Below are 18,886 nucleotides of genomic sequence, written 5' to 3'. Positions count from 1 at the left end.
AATTGTAATTTGAGAGAGAAAAATCAGTGCAACAATTTTTTGCCACATTTTCTTTCTGCTCATTTTTGGTCATTCTGTCTGTACAAAGAATGTGCAGCAAGTTTGCCAAACGATGGAATCATCAAATCAATAATATAATCAAATGAATCTTGATAATGTTTCTCATTTGGGGAATCACAGCAAATAAACTGGCTCCAAACCATGAAAATAAAATCTTTTTTTTTTTTTTTTTTTTTGTTTTGGCTTCAAACTGAAGCAGCGGCAGACAATAGAGTTTGGGGTGCTGGAAGCAATGCTACAGCTCCTCGTTGAGAATTCGAGTACTTTCTGTATACAACCTGCAGCCTACTTTCTGCAGCCTTTGAATGGAAGAAAGCCAGCAGTCTAGCACATTCCATTAGCTGTGCTTCAGAGTATCCAGTGTGAAACTTTAGTGTGTCAGTCCAAGCTGGGGTCTTGTTCAGTGTGCAACGAGCAGCATACACTGCCGAGGCAGCAACCATTGATGGGCAGTACCTTATGCTCTCGTAATGCATCACACCTAACTCAGCCAGGAAATATACCATGTTTTCCATCTATACAACACAAACAGCAAATATATAAGCACGTATTCCAACAGCGGAAAACAAATTTGTTGCTTCAGTAGGAAATTACTAGGAAAATGAACGCACTTTCTCATCATCAGGAATCGATGCCTTGATGAAGCGTGCTAGAAATACATAGGTTGTAGGCACTGTCAAAGTCCATTCCAATTTTCCCAATATAGTTTTCTCCATAATCAGTATCTGTTCATGACTGTAAGCTCTGTCTGCAATGCATACTAGATCATTGACCTGCATCATTGTCACAGTTAGCCAATGATCTCTTATTTGACACATGAAAAAGACAGTAAATCAAATGAAATAACAAATTAAGAAAATAAAAGCTTGTATATACGTATATACACCTCAGGGGGCCATATTTCTTCATATTTGGTGGCAATAAGCATTGCACTCATGCCCAGCAGTTGTAATTCCCTCCTAGGCACGATCTTCACACAAAGGAACCGATCAATCAAATTGATAGTGAGATACAGAGCTTCGGCAGAGAGCTCAAACTTTTGATGAACATCGATCAGCCAATCGATAAGAATTGCCCTCATCTTCTCATTAATGTCAGTTTGCAAGTGCATATAGTCATGTGGCCTGCTCTCATTCTGCATTCCCAAGCGTTTCATAAATGTCAGCACGTAAAAATCATCATCGACTGATTTAGTGATACCATTATTATATACAGAATACACAACTATGATGTTGAATGTTGTTGGTGTATACCTCAACTGATTTATAGAACTTGTAAATGTCTTCAACATACTCCACCCCGGCCAAGTCGTTATTTGCATCTGCAGCATCAATATCAACAATCTCCTCCTTTGGCTTGTTAGAAATACCACAGGCCGCCTGTAATAATCAAATTAGAAGAAGAACCCTCAACGGTTAGTATCACAAACAAGAAAAGATTACCCCTCAACCTCAAGTTTCAAGAATAACACACAAATCACCTTGCTTCTAGCAGTAAGGACTGAAGTAAGAGAATGTGCTTTCTTCTTGGATGATCCCTCTCCCGCAGTTGCTTTCTTATCAATATTATTCACAGGAACCTTGTCTTTTTTCTCCTTCACCTGGACCGCATCTTCTGCGTCAGGACTGATTTCAATCACTTCCACAGGCTTGGGCTTTGCAGTTGGTTTCTTTTGAGCGGGCTTTGGTGCAGCAGCAGCCCTTTTAGGCGCAGCGTTGTTTCCATCAGGAACAGGAGCCTTATCCACATTAACACAAACATTTTTCTGTATGGACAAAAAAAAAAGAGAGGAATTTCTTGTTCTTTTACATCATTTTCCCGTAAAGAAAGATGATAGAAAACAACAAAGGAAGGGTTAGAACGAATTTGATGCAAGAAAAAAATTTATACTTTATTGTTCTCAGCGGCTGCAGCAGCTTGTGCATTGGCAAGTAATTGTGCACAGAAAGACCTGGTGAGGGGACGATGAGGCTGAGGCTTGCCATCAGCCACTCCTCTAACATTTACCAGATTCCCAATATCTCCTAATGCACGGCGGCTCCTCCCATCTCCTGCGGCATTCTTCTTTGTCTGCTTATTAACTGCTCCTCCTGCAACGCCCTCGGCACCTGCAATGCAAAACAATCATTATTATTCCTCAAACCATTCAGTCCTTATTATTAAACTGAATAGTGAAGATAAAGACAATGCTTGATACAGTTTCAACAGATTCCCCCAAAACTACTGCAAAATAGGTTTTGACACTGATAAAATAAAACAAAAGAATCGCTTTCCTTGATGAATTCTTTCAAGATAACCATAAAATCATTTGACAAAGCCCAACAGATTAATATCGAACGAAAAAGAAAAGGAAAAGATACATCAAATCGCATATATGTACAGGATTCCTCCAAAACAATAAAGAAGAAACACCAACAATCTTGTGAGATTGGAAAGAGAAGATCGATGCTAATACCTGTAATACCCCTGACTTGTTGTGGCACAATGGGTCTTGAAGCCATTTCCGATTCCTTTCAATGGGTATTGTAGGGTTCTCTCTCTCTCTCTTCTCCTCTGTGGATTTTTAAGGCTTTTTGGGAACGAGAAATGGGGGAAGATTGATTTCCTTTTGAAGCTGAAGAGCCGACGCTTCACTTCGAAGTCCAACGGTCATATTTCTCTTTTTCAATTTTTCCACCGTTGGATCTCCTTCAATCCAACGGTGGACAACTTCTACAAATTATAGCCGTTAGCCTACCTGTAAATGGAATGCCTCTGTTCCGTGGGCTAAAAAAGTTACCGTTCGCGTCTGCCTGTTACTAAAGTATAATACTCATAAACTCCACTCCTATTATTCTAAGGGCGTCGCGCACTTGTTACTCCTCGTAACTTTAAATTTTGGTGCTACCCGCTATTTCTTACAACACGTAGGCCCTTTCGCCCTTTTATTATAAATAAAATACTAATTAAGACAATATCTATTCAAAAAATTAAATTAAAGAATAGGTGGTGATAAATGGAACTTATCATAATTTTTAATTAAAATATTCATTTGCATAAAATATCAAAATTCGTTAAAACTTTTTGAATTTTACATATATGATCTAATTAATTATTAAATTTTAATGTTGTGTTAATTTTTATTTTGAAATTTCATCTAACCTTCTTAAAAAAAAAAAAACATTTTGCCAAGTCATGCCCTAATATTGATAGGGAGAAGTTGAGTTGTGTAAGAATCAATATTGGAGTGGATTCTACTTGGGAATATCAAAAATGGATAGATGCATAGAAAGCCCCCACATATTGTAGAATGACATATTTTTTAAAGACACATTTTATTTAGAGGGTGTCCAAATACCAGGTTAGCAGTCCAAGTCCACCAGCCTTGCCTCAGTTATTTAGCATCAATTTTACACTCATTTTACAGCAGATAGCTACCTTCTTGCTTTGCTGTACAATTACAATATTATTATTATTGTTATTTGTTTTGCTGCTGCTGCTGATTCCCTTTGCTTGGGATTTTAGGCTCACTTTTGGTCATGACATGCCCTTGGTACCTTGCTTAGAGAGGCCAAGCGTTTCTCGTTGCGTTTTAGGGCTAATTTGACAAGGTGACAAGAAATTGGCATTATAAGACCAACACAAATGAAAGCAAAGCAAAGCACAAATCAAGCAATCAATTAAAAACAGCCAAGTTGTTACAACTGGTGATTTAGGCAAAACAAAAAAGACTGCCTAAACAACGCAACCAAATTAGTGAAACCCAATTCCCATATTCTTCCTTCTTCTCCCTCATGCCAAACACACCATACAATACACTCACTCACACTACCAAAACCCTCTCATTATATCACAATTGTAAACAATCTCTCAGTTAGATTTTACTTCTACATTTGATCATCTGCTCCACCAAGCATCACCTGCATTTCACAATTTCCATTTCTCAAAACCTTTTCTACCAACAATGCCTCTTTAAACCTTCAAACAACTCATAAGAGACTTTGCATCACTTAGACCAAATGAAATGCAAGCACAAAATCGGAGCTCATGATATGGAAAAGAATATTCATCAACATGTTAAGTTTGCGATCAAAGACAACTGTATTTCTTAAGCTAAAATTTACATAATGCCTCCTGATTACATGTTCCACAAACAACAATGTACACAAGCAACCGACAAGGGGATTTAATTTGTTTAGTAGCCTTCCATGCATAACATCTAAGGCTTTGTTTGATTGCTACTTTTCCTATTAGCTTATTGTTATTTTTTAGGTTCTTTATGCTGCCTAAAAAATTGCTAAAAAGACAAAATAAACCATAAAAAGTAAATTCATATTTGATCATAAATACTAATTAAATAGTTAAAATGCAAAACTTCAAAACACTACGAGTAAAAGTTATTTCATATCTACTAACATCATATACCTCCTGTAGTAAAATGTAAGGAAAAAATGAACTTACACTGCAGTCAAGCGCATGCTTTCTTGCAACCATTATAGCTGCATTCCTTTCTCTCTCTGATTCACATGTTAATACATAAGAGAGTCCTTTCCTTGGTTGCCAAAACAAAGACTTGGCCGCGGCATTACCATCACCTCTAACTCCACATAGCTTCATTAGGAAAGCAAAAATGTGAGAATGGCTATCTGGAAAAGTACTTACTGCATAATCAATACTGAAGAAAAAAGCTACAGAGCAACCAGAACAATTACCAGCATTGATGTTGAATATATTTCTCTGGACTTTGTGATCCATCCTCTACAGAGCTTGATCCTCATCTTTCCAACATTGAAAGCATGAGTGGAGTGTGATGGATGATCTTGTCCATTGATCTGGGAAATGACTACCTAGAAAAACATGGAACGAAAAAACTTCAATAAAAACTATATGATACAAACATTCCTACCATGTGAACTGTTACTGGAATGAAATTTTTAATGAACCAAACTACTTGATTAGACACATTCCAGCAAAATAACACCAAATGCATAGTTACTTTCTTAACTTTCATCGTGTTAATTAACGGGACAAATGTTGAGTTATAGATTCAGAATAAGCCTTCAAGTCTCTTATTTTTTAAAATCAATTATCAAATGTACTTCAGAATAAAGAATAAAATTTATTCAATACAAAAACATTGGAAGAAGAATACAAACTTTTCAATTCAGTATGTTGAAGAAAAACTTTCTAGGACAATTCTGCACCCAGTCAACACAATTTAAGACTTTAACCTAGCTTATAGAACCATCACTTTCAACTTAAAAATCAAAAGATATGAAATCAACCCTAGAGCCATTCGATCTGATAAAACTTGATCAAACATAGGCACTAGTTAACAATACTTTAAAACAATTGGTGACTAGCTGACTCTCTTTGTTTTCCTTACTCGCAAACAAAGCAATTAAAAAAGGTTCTCTCTTGGTGACTAGCTGACTCTCTTTGTTTTCCTTACTCGCAAACAAAGCAATTAAAAAAGGTTCTCTCTTGGTGACTAGCTGACTCTCTTTGTTTTTCTTACTCGCAAACAAAGCAATTAGAAAAGGTTCTCTCCTTTCTTTGTTACCATCCTCTTTATTTCAATTTATTATTTCCTTTGTCCTCTTTGATAACAAAAACAAATAAATCATAAGCATCATCAATCAACTCATTAACTCTCCACCAAAATTGATGATGGACACAATAAGGATGGCAAACTAAATCATGTTCATGCCAGGATGGCAATTTATAGAACTTTGGAAATTAGAACTAGAGGATGATAGACAGATCCAAATGCACATTTTAAAGATGCTTATTGCTATTTGCAATCACGTATGTAGGCGGACAAAGTGGCAAGAACTATCTAACAAAAATAAGCAGAATTATCATTTTGGAAAGCATGAAGATTTTTGTTTCTTTTTTGTAGTGGCAAAAGAAGAGAGTACTACGACTCAAACCTACAAGCTTTACCTGTCCCTACTTTCCAACCAGTTGAGCTAAGCCTATGTGGGAAATGCTCAAAATTTACACCATCCTCCCCCATCCCCAGAGAGGAATAAAAGATTAAAATAAAGTTGTCAGGCACCACTGCTGAGAGACCAGAATAATATAATTATGCTTATTTACTACCAAAAAACTCACATATAGAGAAAGACCATATTATCATTAATGGACAAATTTGATAGGAGAAATACAAAACCAGTTGCCTTGTCTTTGGCAGCACAGCAAAGAGATGATAGTAGAAGTAAATTAGCTGGAAAGAAGCAAACGTACATTAAATTCACTGCTGGATTTTCGCAAAAGTGTCTCCACATAGCCTCCCAAACCTGCAGCTGTAAAAGTAAGCTTTTCTAAGCATCAATATAAAATGCCAGGCAGAAGAGATTCAATCATTAACATGTATGAATATTAACATTAAATGATTAGGCCCATAGCTTAAATGCTGGCATCAAAATATTGAAAGAGAACAAACATTTTATAAGTCAAATTGTACATTTTGACATAAACTAACCAGAACCAATAGGAACGGAAGTTGTCACTGTGACTTTTTGGCCATTTGAGAGAATGTCAACCAGCAAAATTCGACCAACATCAAGGGGTTCTGGGGCATACATTATTTTATTGGCACCTGATCATGCAGAAATTTGAACCAGTTACTAGAGGAGGCTGTAATGTAAATGCCACAGGTTATTAAGCAACAATGCATTTTCTAACCCATTCAAGTGAGGAATTAAACATTCTAATGAGAGTTAGATTCTTATACTTGGTCAGACAGGCAAAGTATGATAGCTGTAGTTTTTTCAATTCGTGGCCCTATGCACCTAACTTAGACCTATATCACTACTTACAGAAGGATGAATGAGCACCCAAACGAATTAACAGGGCTGCAACATTTTACATAGGTGGGATACTTATAAAGTTATATGGCGCTTGATGGCAGAAATTCAAAAAAGTAGAAATAGAGAAGAACACATGGACATCTGGTATAGTTTATTGCAATTAAATGCACATTAAATCACTTTCCTTATAGTAAATTAGGATAGCTTTCTAAATCTGCCTGTATGTCATTTGTGTGTCCAAGTACTCTTACAATTATTTTCTTTTGATAATAATTAACAACCAATTCACAACAGGAAAGGATTTCATGATACCATCTTAGAAGCAGTATTCATAAAATAACCTAAGCGTTCAACGTATTATTTCACACAGCCTTATGTTCGTTAAATTTTCATATTACAATACTTCTCTCAATTACAAATGGAATTTGTTTCAAAAATTTAGTAGGTATTTAGTTTAGGATAATTATTATCATCTACAATAACGCAGGTGATGCTTCGGTAGAAAACCCTAGATAAAAAGTTCACCATAGTGGTATCTTTTGTGAACATAATTAACTGAGACATGCACAGCTTCTGAGTGGTTAGGAGACTTGCATGTAGAAGAACATTCACGGAATGAATACCTGAAATTATTTCCTGTTGATTTCCGTCAGATGACATTCGATACCACTGAATTGAAGATTTTGAAAGCACTGGAGCATTATCTGAGCAAGGCTGGAGTCGTAAGCATGAACCAAGGGTTTCAGAACCATGCAAAATATATACACGGGATTTGTTCTCCTCGGCCTTCTTGTTTAGTGCCAACTGCAATTATTCAGGAATAGATTAGAACCTCATAAAATATCACAAACCAGACTATGCATTCCACTCACCGTTTGAGACTTGATTGGTACCATGAAGAGATAACATACCATGAAAGAGATAGTCACTGCAGATAATTAACAAGGAAATATATCTTAAAACCAACCAAGGACCTTGTTGGAAGCAAAAAGGTGTTCAAGACTTAAAAGCATTAGCTACCAACATCCATGCACCTTGACCAGTATGGCTCGTGACATCTACCTTCTTACATTTTCAGTTATACTATAATATTACAGAATATTCAACTTGCAGAGAACCTAAAGACATACAAGAAGAGTTTAGTCGGCTCTATCAGCTAGATGCAGTTTGGCTTTTCCAGCAACACCGAAAATTGATCTAAGCATTATCACAGATCTTCACCGAGTTGGTTCCTATTTCTTGTGTCATTCATCTTAGTATCTTTTAAGAAGAATAACTCTTCAATACTAATCTACCTCTCTGTCAAAACTAGTATTTTTGAAAAGATTACACAAGTATACAACCAAGCATAATTACATTTGGTATTTTATTTTAAGTGATTTTACTACAACTTGCTCTATTGAATTTATGCAAAGATCTTCCTAAGATCAGACATATGTAATCATTCTTACAACATCCTTAAATGCATACTTTTTTTTACCCCTATTTCTTGTTTCATCCTTGAATTTATGACTCCTATTTCTTGTTTCATTCATCTTAGTATCTTTTAAGAAGATTAGCTCATCAATACTAATCTACCACCATTCTGTCAAAACTAATATTTTTGAAAAGATTACACAAGTACACAACCAAGCATGATTACATTTGTTATATTATTTTAAGTGATTTTACTACAACTTTCTCTATTGAATTTAGGTAAAGATCTTCCTAAGATCAGACATATGTAATCATTCTTGCAACATCCGTAAATGCATACTCTTTTTGACTATATTTTACCCATGAGCATAATCTGCAACTACTACTTGCAAGTACCAAACATGTTTATAAACAACTGGCTATATAATTGGAGTAAACTCTAGATTAGTAGCAAAACGCTTGGGGTTACTTATAGATTATGGGATGTTGTAGAGAGTGTTGACTTGATGGGTTCAAATGTGGTGGCCCAAATGCATGAATAACAGCTAATAATCTATTAGCCTAGTTTCTATCAAGTTGAGCCCAAACTTTTATTGAATGAGTTTGCTGTTGCCACCCTAAATCAAGTTGAACTGAGTTTCTATCAAGTTGAGCCCATATCTGGCTTGAGCTTGATTTGTTTGTTAATTTGGCAAGCAGAGCCAAGTTCCTAATTTGAGCCCAAACTATTATCGAGTATATCAGCTTCTTGGCACCCCTAAAGCCAACTTCTAGTGCACCCTACTAACCTTGTCATCACTCTGTAAGTCATTAAGAACTTATATACTAGTGAAAGATAGAAAATTTTTCATAGAGCAGTTAAAATTTTAGAAAACATATTGGTGCAATCTGGTGAGGGTTTCCGTTTTGTTTTAAAAAGGTATGTATGAACTGGTTTGTTTCAGCCTACCATTTTGAATTTATTGGCATTATATTATATTTGTCTATCAAATATTAATGGATAGATATAAACATCCTTAAATCATGAATATACATACCTACGTAAATACTTCTATAAACATGCAAATACATGTTCTGAGAAGCTATATTGATAATAAATGTCCAAAATTTTTCAAGCATCAAGTAAATAAGACAAATATAAATCTATTAGAGGATATATAATAAGTTATCGTTAAAAACATGTCGAGCAGCCTAATTTTAATGGAGATATTTTATTTTTGGATCAAATTATAGGAAATAAAAATGGAGATAAGGAAAGAATGAGTTAATTAAGAGAGTGAAATAGTCAAACTATCGTTAAAAAAAAAAGAATAAAATAATTAGACAAGATGTTGTAGTGCTTGAAATGACATTTTTCAGCCAATACAAATGAAACAAGCCAAAATGGCTGATACAAATAAAATAGGGCGACTCAGTTGGCACAAACCAGTAGAGCTTGGTATAAAGGGTGAAAAGAAACAAAAGTGCTGACTATACTGGTTTTCTTCAAAACCAGTACATACCAGCTGGTACAACCAGTACTGGTATGGTAACAACAACCATCAGTGCAATTGATAGAAAGAATTTCAGGAAAAGGGCATCTACTATATTTTATCGTCAAAGTACCAGCTGGTCTAATAGTATTATTGTAAGATAAAACATTCAACAAACCTCTTTTTGAAGCTTCACTGAGAATATAGATTTTTCTCGAATTTGAGTTCTTAAAGCACGAAGTTCATGTTCCATACCCATCACCTGAAAACATGGCACATATTCCAATGATCAAAAGCTGCCATTATATCACAACCATATATTTAACAATAAATCTCATCTACTTAACCGCACATGTATGTATCCAAGAAGCATATATAATGGTAGCAAACTAGAATTAGAAAATAAATTTATAATTTGTTACAAAGGTATTAAATAAATGGAGAATAGTAAGCGACAACATTTGTAGCATAGTTGGGCCCTAAATCATTAATGTCTGGCTGTATTATTAAAAAAATAAATGTCAAGCAAATGATAAAATAGATACCAGAACAAAAGATTCTAATTTAATGAGCTAAAACAGTGCTGTGTTCAATGTCAAAACACAATGAGAGAGAAAGAGGAAAAGCAATTCACAACTATGGGGAAAAAATGGAAAGAGCTTGCATCTTTAATGACTCCAATATACTAGAATTTAATTGATTGCATGGGTAAATAAACAGTTTTGTATTTGAAGCCTCAACATGTTGACTAAGCATAGCAGTTGGTGATCCGATCAGTTGTATTCATGCAAATTGTAGTTAAAATTCCATTCCAGGATACAGACACATTCCTAGTAATGTTAATATATATATATATATTATATTCAGATAAAGATCTGCATGTAGCTGAAGCATACTGCAAGTACTGTTAACTAATAATATTTCACTTACTGTGGGTAAACAATTTCATTCAATTCAAACAGTTGTCCACCCAAATAGAAATTAACAATTTGGATGATTTACTTCAAAGCAACAAAAATTAAAGAACAACTTTCTCTTCAATGCAAACATAAAAATTCGTTAAAAAGCAATATTTATTCTGCATAAGAAAACTGAAACAGACAAACACCAAAATTCAGAGAATATCGACAAATACCTATAAGCTAATAGAACAACAGTGATGCCTGACAACCTTCATTTCTACAAACCTTAGTGCAATGACAAGACCTAGGAGACAATAGTAACGCACCTTGCTTGGCTGATGCATCAATTTAATTCTTCTAGCCACTTGAACTTCCTCTATTAGCTCCTCAACCTCCTGCAAGACATAACATTAAACATGAATAAAGTATGTATCATCTTCAACAGCAAAATATTAACCTCATGATGCACAAAACCTATCTTTGACATGCATCTCCTATTTTAACATAAAAAATTACACACTACATAGATTAAAAATCATTTTTACTTTATAAAAGATATTATTGTAAAATGCTTTTTAATGTGCCTAAAATGGGACATTTGATAAGTTTGAAAATAGATGTATGTTCAAAAGAAAAGAACTCAGTCCCACATTAACAGGACAGCCATGCCCGGGGGGAGGGGGGCTGATTTTATAAATAACCCCTACACCTAGGATGCTTTCAACTACTAATAAGCCAAGCGCCCGTTTGGCCAGAGGCTTCTATTGGGCATAAGCCCTTTGCAGTGGAATTCTAAGCCCTTTCTCTATTGGCTTAGAGGTTTATTTTGTGGCTAAGCCAAGAGCTCATTAAGAGCTTGTGTTCAGTTTGTAGCTTGGTAAATTTTGCCAAGCCGAGTTCGAAAACAATTTTCTAAGTTCATTGCGAGCTTGACTGTTTATTGAGCTTGTCTAAATTTAACCGAAACAAGGGATTACTCAGCTCAGGATCAGTTCATTTACAGCCCTAGTATTATTTTATCATAGTTGTTGACACCCCTTGCAAAATGGGAAAACTTGGTTAAATGCAATCCACAAATTTCAAATACTGTATGAACAGCATTATTTTTTGGTCTTAATTTTCCGCCTAATATAGCATCTGACTAGATACAATCACAAAGTACCAATTAAGTGCAACTTTAGCAGTATTTATGCTATCTCTTGTTGGACCATTTTATTCAGCTTTAAAAGTTGGACGAGAAAGCTTTTCTCATCTCTGAAACTGATGAAATAGGGGAGGAAAACTGATTTAAACAACTCAATGGAAACCTGAGTTTTTTGAGAAATTTCTGAATTCTTTTCTTGCTCCTCAAGGGCCTCTCCAAATCGCTGCACTACAGCCCTAGCACTTTCAATTTCAGCACAAGCAAAAGATTTTTCTTGATTTACCAACTTTTTAGCATCTTCAGAAGCCTGCAAATATAAAGGAACAAATTCGATTCATTATCAATGAAGTTTAAAACAGATGATCCTTCAAAACAAAAATTAAAAAAAAAAAAAGCAAATAAATATGTGCTCTAGCAATATTATGGTACCCAGAGTTTTTTTTTTTTTTAACAGAAAGAAAAAGCAAAACATAAAATTCAAACTGCAAACCTTGAACAAGGTTGATCTTCATTGAGACATGAAGAGAATCAAGAATAGTTTCAGACACAAAAAGAAAAGTAGAAAGCAAAAAACTACTTTGCTTCAGGCACTGGACTTAAAAAGGCCTTACACCCGATACAATTAAGTCACTTCAAGCCCTTATACAGGAAATAGACTTGTGTCTGCCTTTAAAATTTTTAAATTGATCCTTCCATTTGGAAAACATGCTGAATCATGAAAATCAAAAACCCATACACACACACAAAACAATACTTGACTGCCATCAACTGACCTGCTTCAGAAAGTTTGCCAGTTTTTTCACTTCAAACTTCTCTTGAATCAATTCCCCTTCTTTTTGAGTCAATTTAACTGCTAAAGCCTCGACCTGAATAATTGAAGAACAGAGGAGAAAAAATAGTTATAGCAAAAAGAAGGAATTATAATGTAGAATGTGCCAAACCAAAAGAAATATCATGGAGAGCATGGAGGGAATTTCGTATCATGCAGAAGAAAATTTCTTAAGTTAGAAGGCACATATATGTATTAGTATACAAATCTCACTCACATGCACATGTCTATTTGGTTCAAAGAATACAATTTTATAAAAAATTTAATGATGGGAAACAATGTTAATTTGGCATGAAAATAATGAGCTATCATAAAAATGTGAATATGAAATGCATGGACAAGGTAGCATGCATAGTCAACTTCTCTCTACTTATTGAATAGTCTTTTGTTAAGTTGAACTAGCATTTATGTTTATGTACACACCTTTTTGATAAAGAATGCCTATGTACACACGTAGAAAATACCACAAAATGGTTCAACTGGATCTATTGAAGCACCCACATAAGCCTATTGTTCAGATAAAATTGGATATTAATTAGTGTCTGATTTGAGTAGTTCTAGATCCTCACAGACTCTATCAAAAGGTAAATAAAAATTGAACAAACACATAACAACTGAAATACTGGTAAGCTTTTTTTACTTTTTTTTTTCGTCATCTGGCAGTTTTGCTGGATAATTCCTAAGAGCAGACAGGGCTGACACATTCATTTTAAGAAAAAACCTTTCCTGAGATATTCTTATAATAGAATTATTTTTGAATGTAGGGATCCTGGATCTATCCATATTTATATGGGTAATGAAGAGTTTAGAAAGTAAAGATTGTCCTATGATGTTATTTATAACAAAGACTAAGAGGCACAAAATAAAGTTCTACATTGGCATGGTAAGTGTTTTTGAGAATGTCTGCCATGCAGTACACATTTTTATTCAATGAATAAGCAAAAAGCTTAGTGCAGTGACTTAGGCATGCCTCTAAGGAAAAACGAGCTATAAACTACAAAGAAAGTATTAGATTTGCCCTACTGACTGGTAAAAATGTTCTACATAACCTAAGAACAAAAATAGAATAGGGCTTATTGTTCATATCAATGCATGATGTGGTTTTGTGCCACATGATTACATTATAACATAAAGAAAGACGGGTTGCACAATTGGAACAGTGTGCATCAACCTCCTTCAAATTTTTGAATAATAAAACACAGCTATTTGTGATAGGTGTGACGCATTAAGCTTCAAACAAAAAACTTAGTGAAAAATGAAATTGGTAAAGCAAAACAACTAACCATGGAGATAGCTTTCTCTACATCTTCCTTGTTTCTCCCGGCCATACGACCTCTCAAAGATTCCAAGGCATCTCTAAGTTTCTTCAACAGAACATGCCCCTCCAAAGAAGCAACCTCTCTAAGTTTTGCCTGAACTCCAAGAACAAGAGTGTAATCCACTTAATCATCCATTTTCATTAAAATTGATATTGAATTCAGACAACGGGAGAAAAAGGATTTAACCAAAGAAACTACAGATGAAGCTAAATTTTTGTTGAACTACATGATGCCTTCCAATCAGATATTGGAAATTTCCAGATAGAGATGAATGGCAAAAAGAGAATCATGCAGATGATTCATGACTCCCTATTAGCAGAGACTAGTTCATTCTGAATGTTGGAAGAAGATTTTTTGTATCTTTTTCTTTGGAAAATATTGGAGCAAACAAAATAAAATGTTGGGAACCTCATCAGCCAACTTAGCAGCAGCAGCCAGGTTCTTGTCAAATTTACTAGCAAGGTCACGAACTGAGAGCCGCTTGTGCTGCTCAGATAGTTGGGTCGTTTCCCTTTCAACAACCTCCTTCAGTGATGGACCATTGTTGTCTCCTTTTGGCTCCTCCAAAATCTGATTTTCAGGTCCTAATTTATACTTTGGAAAGTGGTCAGAAGCAAAGCTCACATCTGCCGAAACAGCTAGAATTGATTCTTTCAGCATTGATTCTTCAATTTCAGGGCTTATCTTTGTCATTTTAAGTCAGTTCTCTGCTCATCAGAAGTAAACACAAAAAGGAAACAACCCTATGATCAGACCTCCAGCAAATTAATAGCATCGATTTTCTTAACCATAGATCTTACAAAGACCAAGAACCCAAAAACATTTAAATTTCACCTCATATTGATTTCCATATTAATCTTACAAAATATTTAAATTTTATTCATTGAGAGAAATATATGAATCAGCATATCACATCCTGAGCCAAAATATTGCTAGTGAAATCTTGCATTTAGGGATGCCTTTTGGCGAAACCACTTTCAAATACCAGCAAAACCCAAATCCAGCTAATGAGACATAGACATACTATATTTGGGTAACAAAAGGCAAAAAGACCCAATCCCCTCTCCCCCCCCCCAAAAAAAAAAAAAAAACACAAATACAAGATAAGAAAAAATGGAAAGCTGCATAAAACTAGTATCAGCAAGTAGGAGTTTCTCCGGATCCAACAAAGCACCAGCTTCAGCTAGAATTCCGAAATTTCCACTTACATCAAAATTTGACCAAACAGTCTCAGAATTTCTGACCCTTAAGAAAATAACAACAAAAGCTGAGCGAAGCTGGAGAGGTAGAATAAGATTTGTACATTTCACAAGAAATAAAGGAAAATGAAAATGATCAATAACAGGACTAATATCATCTTTTGTTTGTAATAATAAAAGGAGATATTATTTCCCTTTATGGCCTGCAAGCATCTTTCTCCTTGCTTAAAAAAGCAGCTACCTAATACCAATTTTCCAACCTACATTACCACTTCTTACCCACAATTCCTTTTTTTTTTCTCCTCATCCATCATTATCAACATTCAACAACTAAAAAACCAACCAACATGAAAAAGAAAAGGAAAGCCAAAGGAGCAAAAAACAAAAGAAAGAATGCAGCTGAAAATGCAGCAACACTTACAGAAACTTCAATCTGAATGTGTAAAAAGCAAAGCACAGAAGGAGAGACTTAAGCTAAACAGAAGAACATGCTGAAAGAATGGTAGCAGCTGGAGAAACTGCTGCAAATGAGAGACAGAGAAAGAGAGTAGAAGAAGAAGACGAATCTATGGTTGAGTTGGGGGCTCTGGATGGTCCTGGGAGAACGCTTTTTGAAAAGGAGAAGAGAGAGAGGAAAAAGAAAAGAGAGAGAAAAGAAAAGCACAGGCTTTGTTCCTTCTTCCCTGACTTGTGTGTCCCTGTCTCCCCTCCCAACAACTTGAATGAATTTCTCATTTGCTTTTCTTTTTTTAATTTTCTTGTGCATTTTTATTTTATGAAATTGCAGCATTGTAATTCCGTTAAAACTAAAAGTGGGCGGACCCAACCCTCAAAAGTGATGCCACGCGCTGGGTCCCATTTGCTCCTTTGGACGTGCCTCTTCGGACGTTACTTGAACTCGTACGCTCACTGTCACCGGATAAAAGACTACTCCTTTGTTTTTTATTTTATTTTTTTAGTTATTAAACTTTTCTTTTATAAATAAAATATAAATCCTCCGTCTCATGTTTACTTTTATTTTTTTTAATTTTATTGTTTCGGCTGCTTTCAAGTAGTTTTTTTTAGAAATGACTTTGGCATTATGCGTTTGTTTGGTAACCGAAATCATTTATTGAAAGAATTTTTTTTTTTTGTATATTAATTATCAAAACTATTTTTTGTTGTTTGGATTATTTTATAAAAAATATTTTTTATTATGATGGAGTCATTTAGGTATTAAAATAATAAATAAGAGTTAGATTATAAAATAATATTAATATTTGATTTTCACTAATTTAATATCAAAATTAAAAATGAAAATAAAAATGGACAAAATTAATAATAATATTTCCACAATATTTAACCATATATCTATAATGAAAACAAATTCTAATTTTTCAAAAAATATTTCATCTTATCACTTTTTTATCATAACTATAAAAATATAAATATTCATCAATTTTGTAAAATATCCAAAACCTATACTTATAAATATGTATTCATAAATGACAATCATCGAAATTTTTTTTATTATAATTATTAGCAAGATTTAAACCTATTATAAATGTTTATTCATCAAATGATGATCATTGAAATATTTTTCATTTTAATTATTAGCAAGATTTAAACCTATTATAAATGTGTATTCATCAAATGATGATCATTGAAATATTTTTCATTTTAATTATTAGCAAGATTTAAACCTATTATAAATGTGTATTCATCAAATGATGATCATTGAAATATTTTTCATTTTAATTATTAGCAAGATTTAAACCTATTATAAATGTGTATTCATCAAATGATGATCATTGAAATATTTTTCATTTTAATTATTAGCAAGATTTAAACCTATTATAAATGTGTATTCATCAAATGATGATCATTGAAATATTTTTCATTTTAATTATTAGTAAGATTTATTTCATTTATAAATAAAAATTTAATTGTATTGAATGATTTCATTAAAAAATATTTTTTAAAATTTTAATAGTGTTGTATAGTTTAAATATTAATATTTTAAATTAATTTTTTAAAGTTAAATATTAATATTTTATTTTTTAATATTTTAAATTAAATATTAATATTCATCAACCTTATACTCATAAACTTAATATAAAAGTATTTTTGTTGTTCTCTGAAAAATATCTTATGCCCTTTAAGGGCATAAGACATTTTCTGTGATTAACCATATTGATTTGTAAAATATTTTATATCTAGGATTAATTTTTTGTCTTTCAAACAAGCATAAGTTTTGAAAACGTTTTTCAAAAAATATTTTACTGCAAAACAAATGGACTCTACATTTTCCGAACATGAAACAACCAAATGTTCCTCCATGTTTTCTTTATCTAAGATTATCTCTTTACTTATTGAGATATTTTCAACTTAAAGTGAAAATATAGCGAGAACGTAACTATTTGTTTTCTAGTATGATGAGTTTTAATTTTTTTTAAATATTTAAGAATTTTATTTTTCTATAAAGTTTTAATATTAACCTTCCTAATAATTTAATGTTGGTGCATCTTAACAATAATTTATTTAAATTAAAAAATTATCAATTTTTATTATTCAACATTGTGTCATCTTTTAACATTTTTAACTTTTCACAACAAATTCTAACATCGTTACAAAACCGTTGTTAAGTGTGTTGACATGATGTTTAACCAAATTGACTTGTCATTGACTGGATTAATAACAGATTTTATGTTGTTATGTGTTAGTACAATAAGCTCAATGTGAATAATTTTAAGAAGGGTGAATTGAAATCTATAGAATAAATCCTTTCAATTTAAAAGTTTTAAGATTTTCTTGAGTAAGATCTTTTTTGAATTAAATCAAGACAATAAAGTTTTGTAAAGAGAGATTAATTAACACAAAATCAATTTGGAAGAAATTGAAAAGATTGAAGAGATTGAACAACACAAGAATGTTATAGAGGTTCAGTCTCCTTGCCTATGTCATTTCCCTTAATTTTACTAAGGAATTTAAAAGTCACTATTGAAATAAAGTTCAATACAGTGTCTTTTGTGAATCAAGCACAATGCCTTTTATGGTTTAGGCACAACCACTCTACCTTATATATTGGTTAAGTATAATCACTCAAACACTAACTTTTCAATCAGTTCAAGTATAACCACTCAATGGAATACAATAAAAGAGATAAGTGCAGCTAGAATGCCTCTTAAAAGTTGAATAGCAAATTAAGTTCAATGTTTAGTGAGGAAGAACATAGGTAATAAAAGCTGAGTAAATGATATAATAGAAGACTTAAATGCTAGAAGAGGTGAACAAAGAGTATTCATAATTTGAGTTGAATTTTTCTCTTGGAATTGTGCTTCAAGGTTTTTCAACCTTCATAAATATGGTGAGAGTTTGTATTTATAGTTGTTAAAGCTTCAGGGGTAGTTGAAGATGCATTAAATGTGAAAATAGTCGTTTTCTCCTCATTCTAGGCTCCAACGGTCATATTGTATTGATATATGTGTGGATGTATTGATACATTGTTGTTTTTATTTTTGAATTCTCGCGAAAATCTATCAATACACTTTCGGATGTATTGATACTTTTGGCCTTGGCTACAAAGGTTTGACCATTTTGTTGAGAATGTATCAATACATTTGTTAATGTATCGATACTTTTGAGATAGTGAGCATTCTGTTGAAAGTGCATCTATACATTAACAAATGTATCGATACTTTTAAGACAGTGAGCATTTTGTTGAATTTCTATCAATATATTTTAAAAATGTATCGATAGATTGAGTTTTATT

The 18,886-nt window shown here is 33.3% G+C and overlaps 2 protein-coding genes across 3 annotated transcripts; both read right to left on the bottom strand.

The window, feature by feature from the left end:
* Positions 1-115: 115 nt before the first annotated feature.
* Positions 116-2,668, bottom strand: LOC18598605 (G2/mitotic-specific cyclin S13-7-like). Its single transcript, XM_007028190.3, has 7 exons — positions 2,516-2,668; positions 1,951-2,168; positions 1,541-1,825; positions 1,314-1,439; positions 947-1,195; positions 672-833; positions 116-575 (listed from the first exon to the last, which is right to left on the bottom strand). The coding sequence occupies exons 1-7, from the start codon at positions 2,559-2,561 to the stop codon at positions 246-248; spliced, it is 1,416 nt and encodes a 471-aa protein (XP_007028252.3). The 5' UTR covers positions 2,562-2,668; the 3' UTR covers positions 116-245.
* Positions 2,669-3,698: 1,030 nt separating this feature from the next.
* LOC18598604 (stomatal closure-related actin-binding protein 3) lies at positions 3,699-15,799 on the bottom strand. 2 transcript variants are annotated; one of them, XM_007028186.3, is made up of 13 exons: positions 15,557-15,799; positions 14,345-14,643; positions 13,901-14,029; positions 12,562-12,654; positions 11,952-12,095; positions 10,971-11,039; positions 9,921-10,004; positions 7,478-7,658; positions 6,527-6,643; positions 6,289-6,347; positions 4,752-4,886; positions 4,501-4,650; positions 3,699-3,959 (listed from the first exon to the last, which is right to left on the bottom strand). In XM_007028186.3, the coding sequence occupies exons 2-13, from the start codon at positions 14,627-14,629 to the stop codon at positions 3,927-3,929; spliced, it is 1,479 nt and encodes a 492-aa protein (XP_007028248.3). In that variant the 5' UTR covers positions 14,630-14,643; positions 15,557-15,799; the 3' UTR covers positions 3,699-3,926. The 2 variants fall into 2 exon arrangements, with proteins under 2 accessions (XP_007028248.3, XP_017977574.2); XM_018122085.2 differs by lacking the exon at positions 15,557-15,799 and adding an exon at positions 15,145-15,262.
* Positions 15,800-18,886: the final 3,087 nt, after the last annotated feature.

This window comes from Theobroma cacao, chromosome 5 (genome assembly GCF_053813885.1).
Source record: "Theobroma cacao isolate CCN51 chromosome 5, ASM5381388v1, whole genome shotgun sequence".
Lineage (NCBI taxonomy): Eukaryota > Viridiplantae > Streptophyta > Magnoliopsida > Malvales > Malvaceae > Theobroma > Theobroma cacao.
Note: the sequence above shows the minus strand (reverse complement) of the source record. Positions and strands in the feature narration are given on the sequence as shown.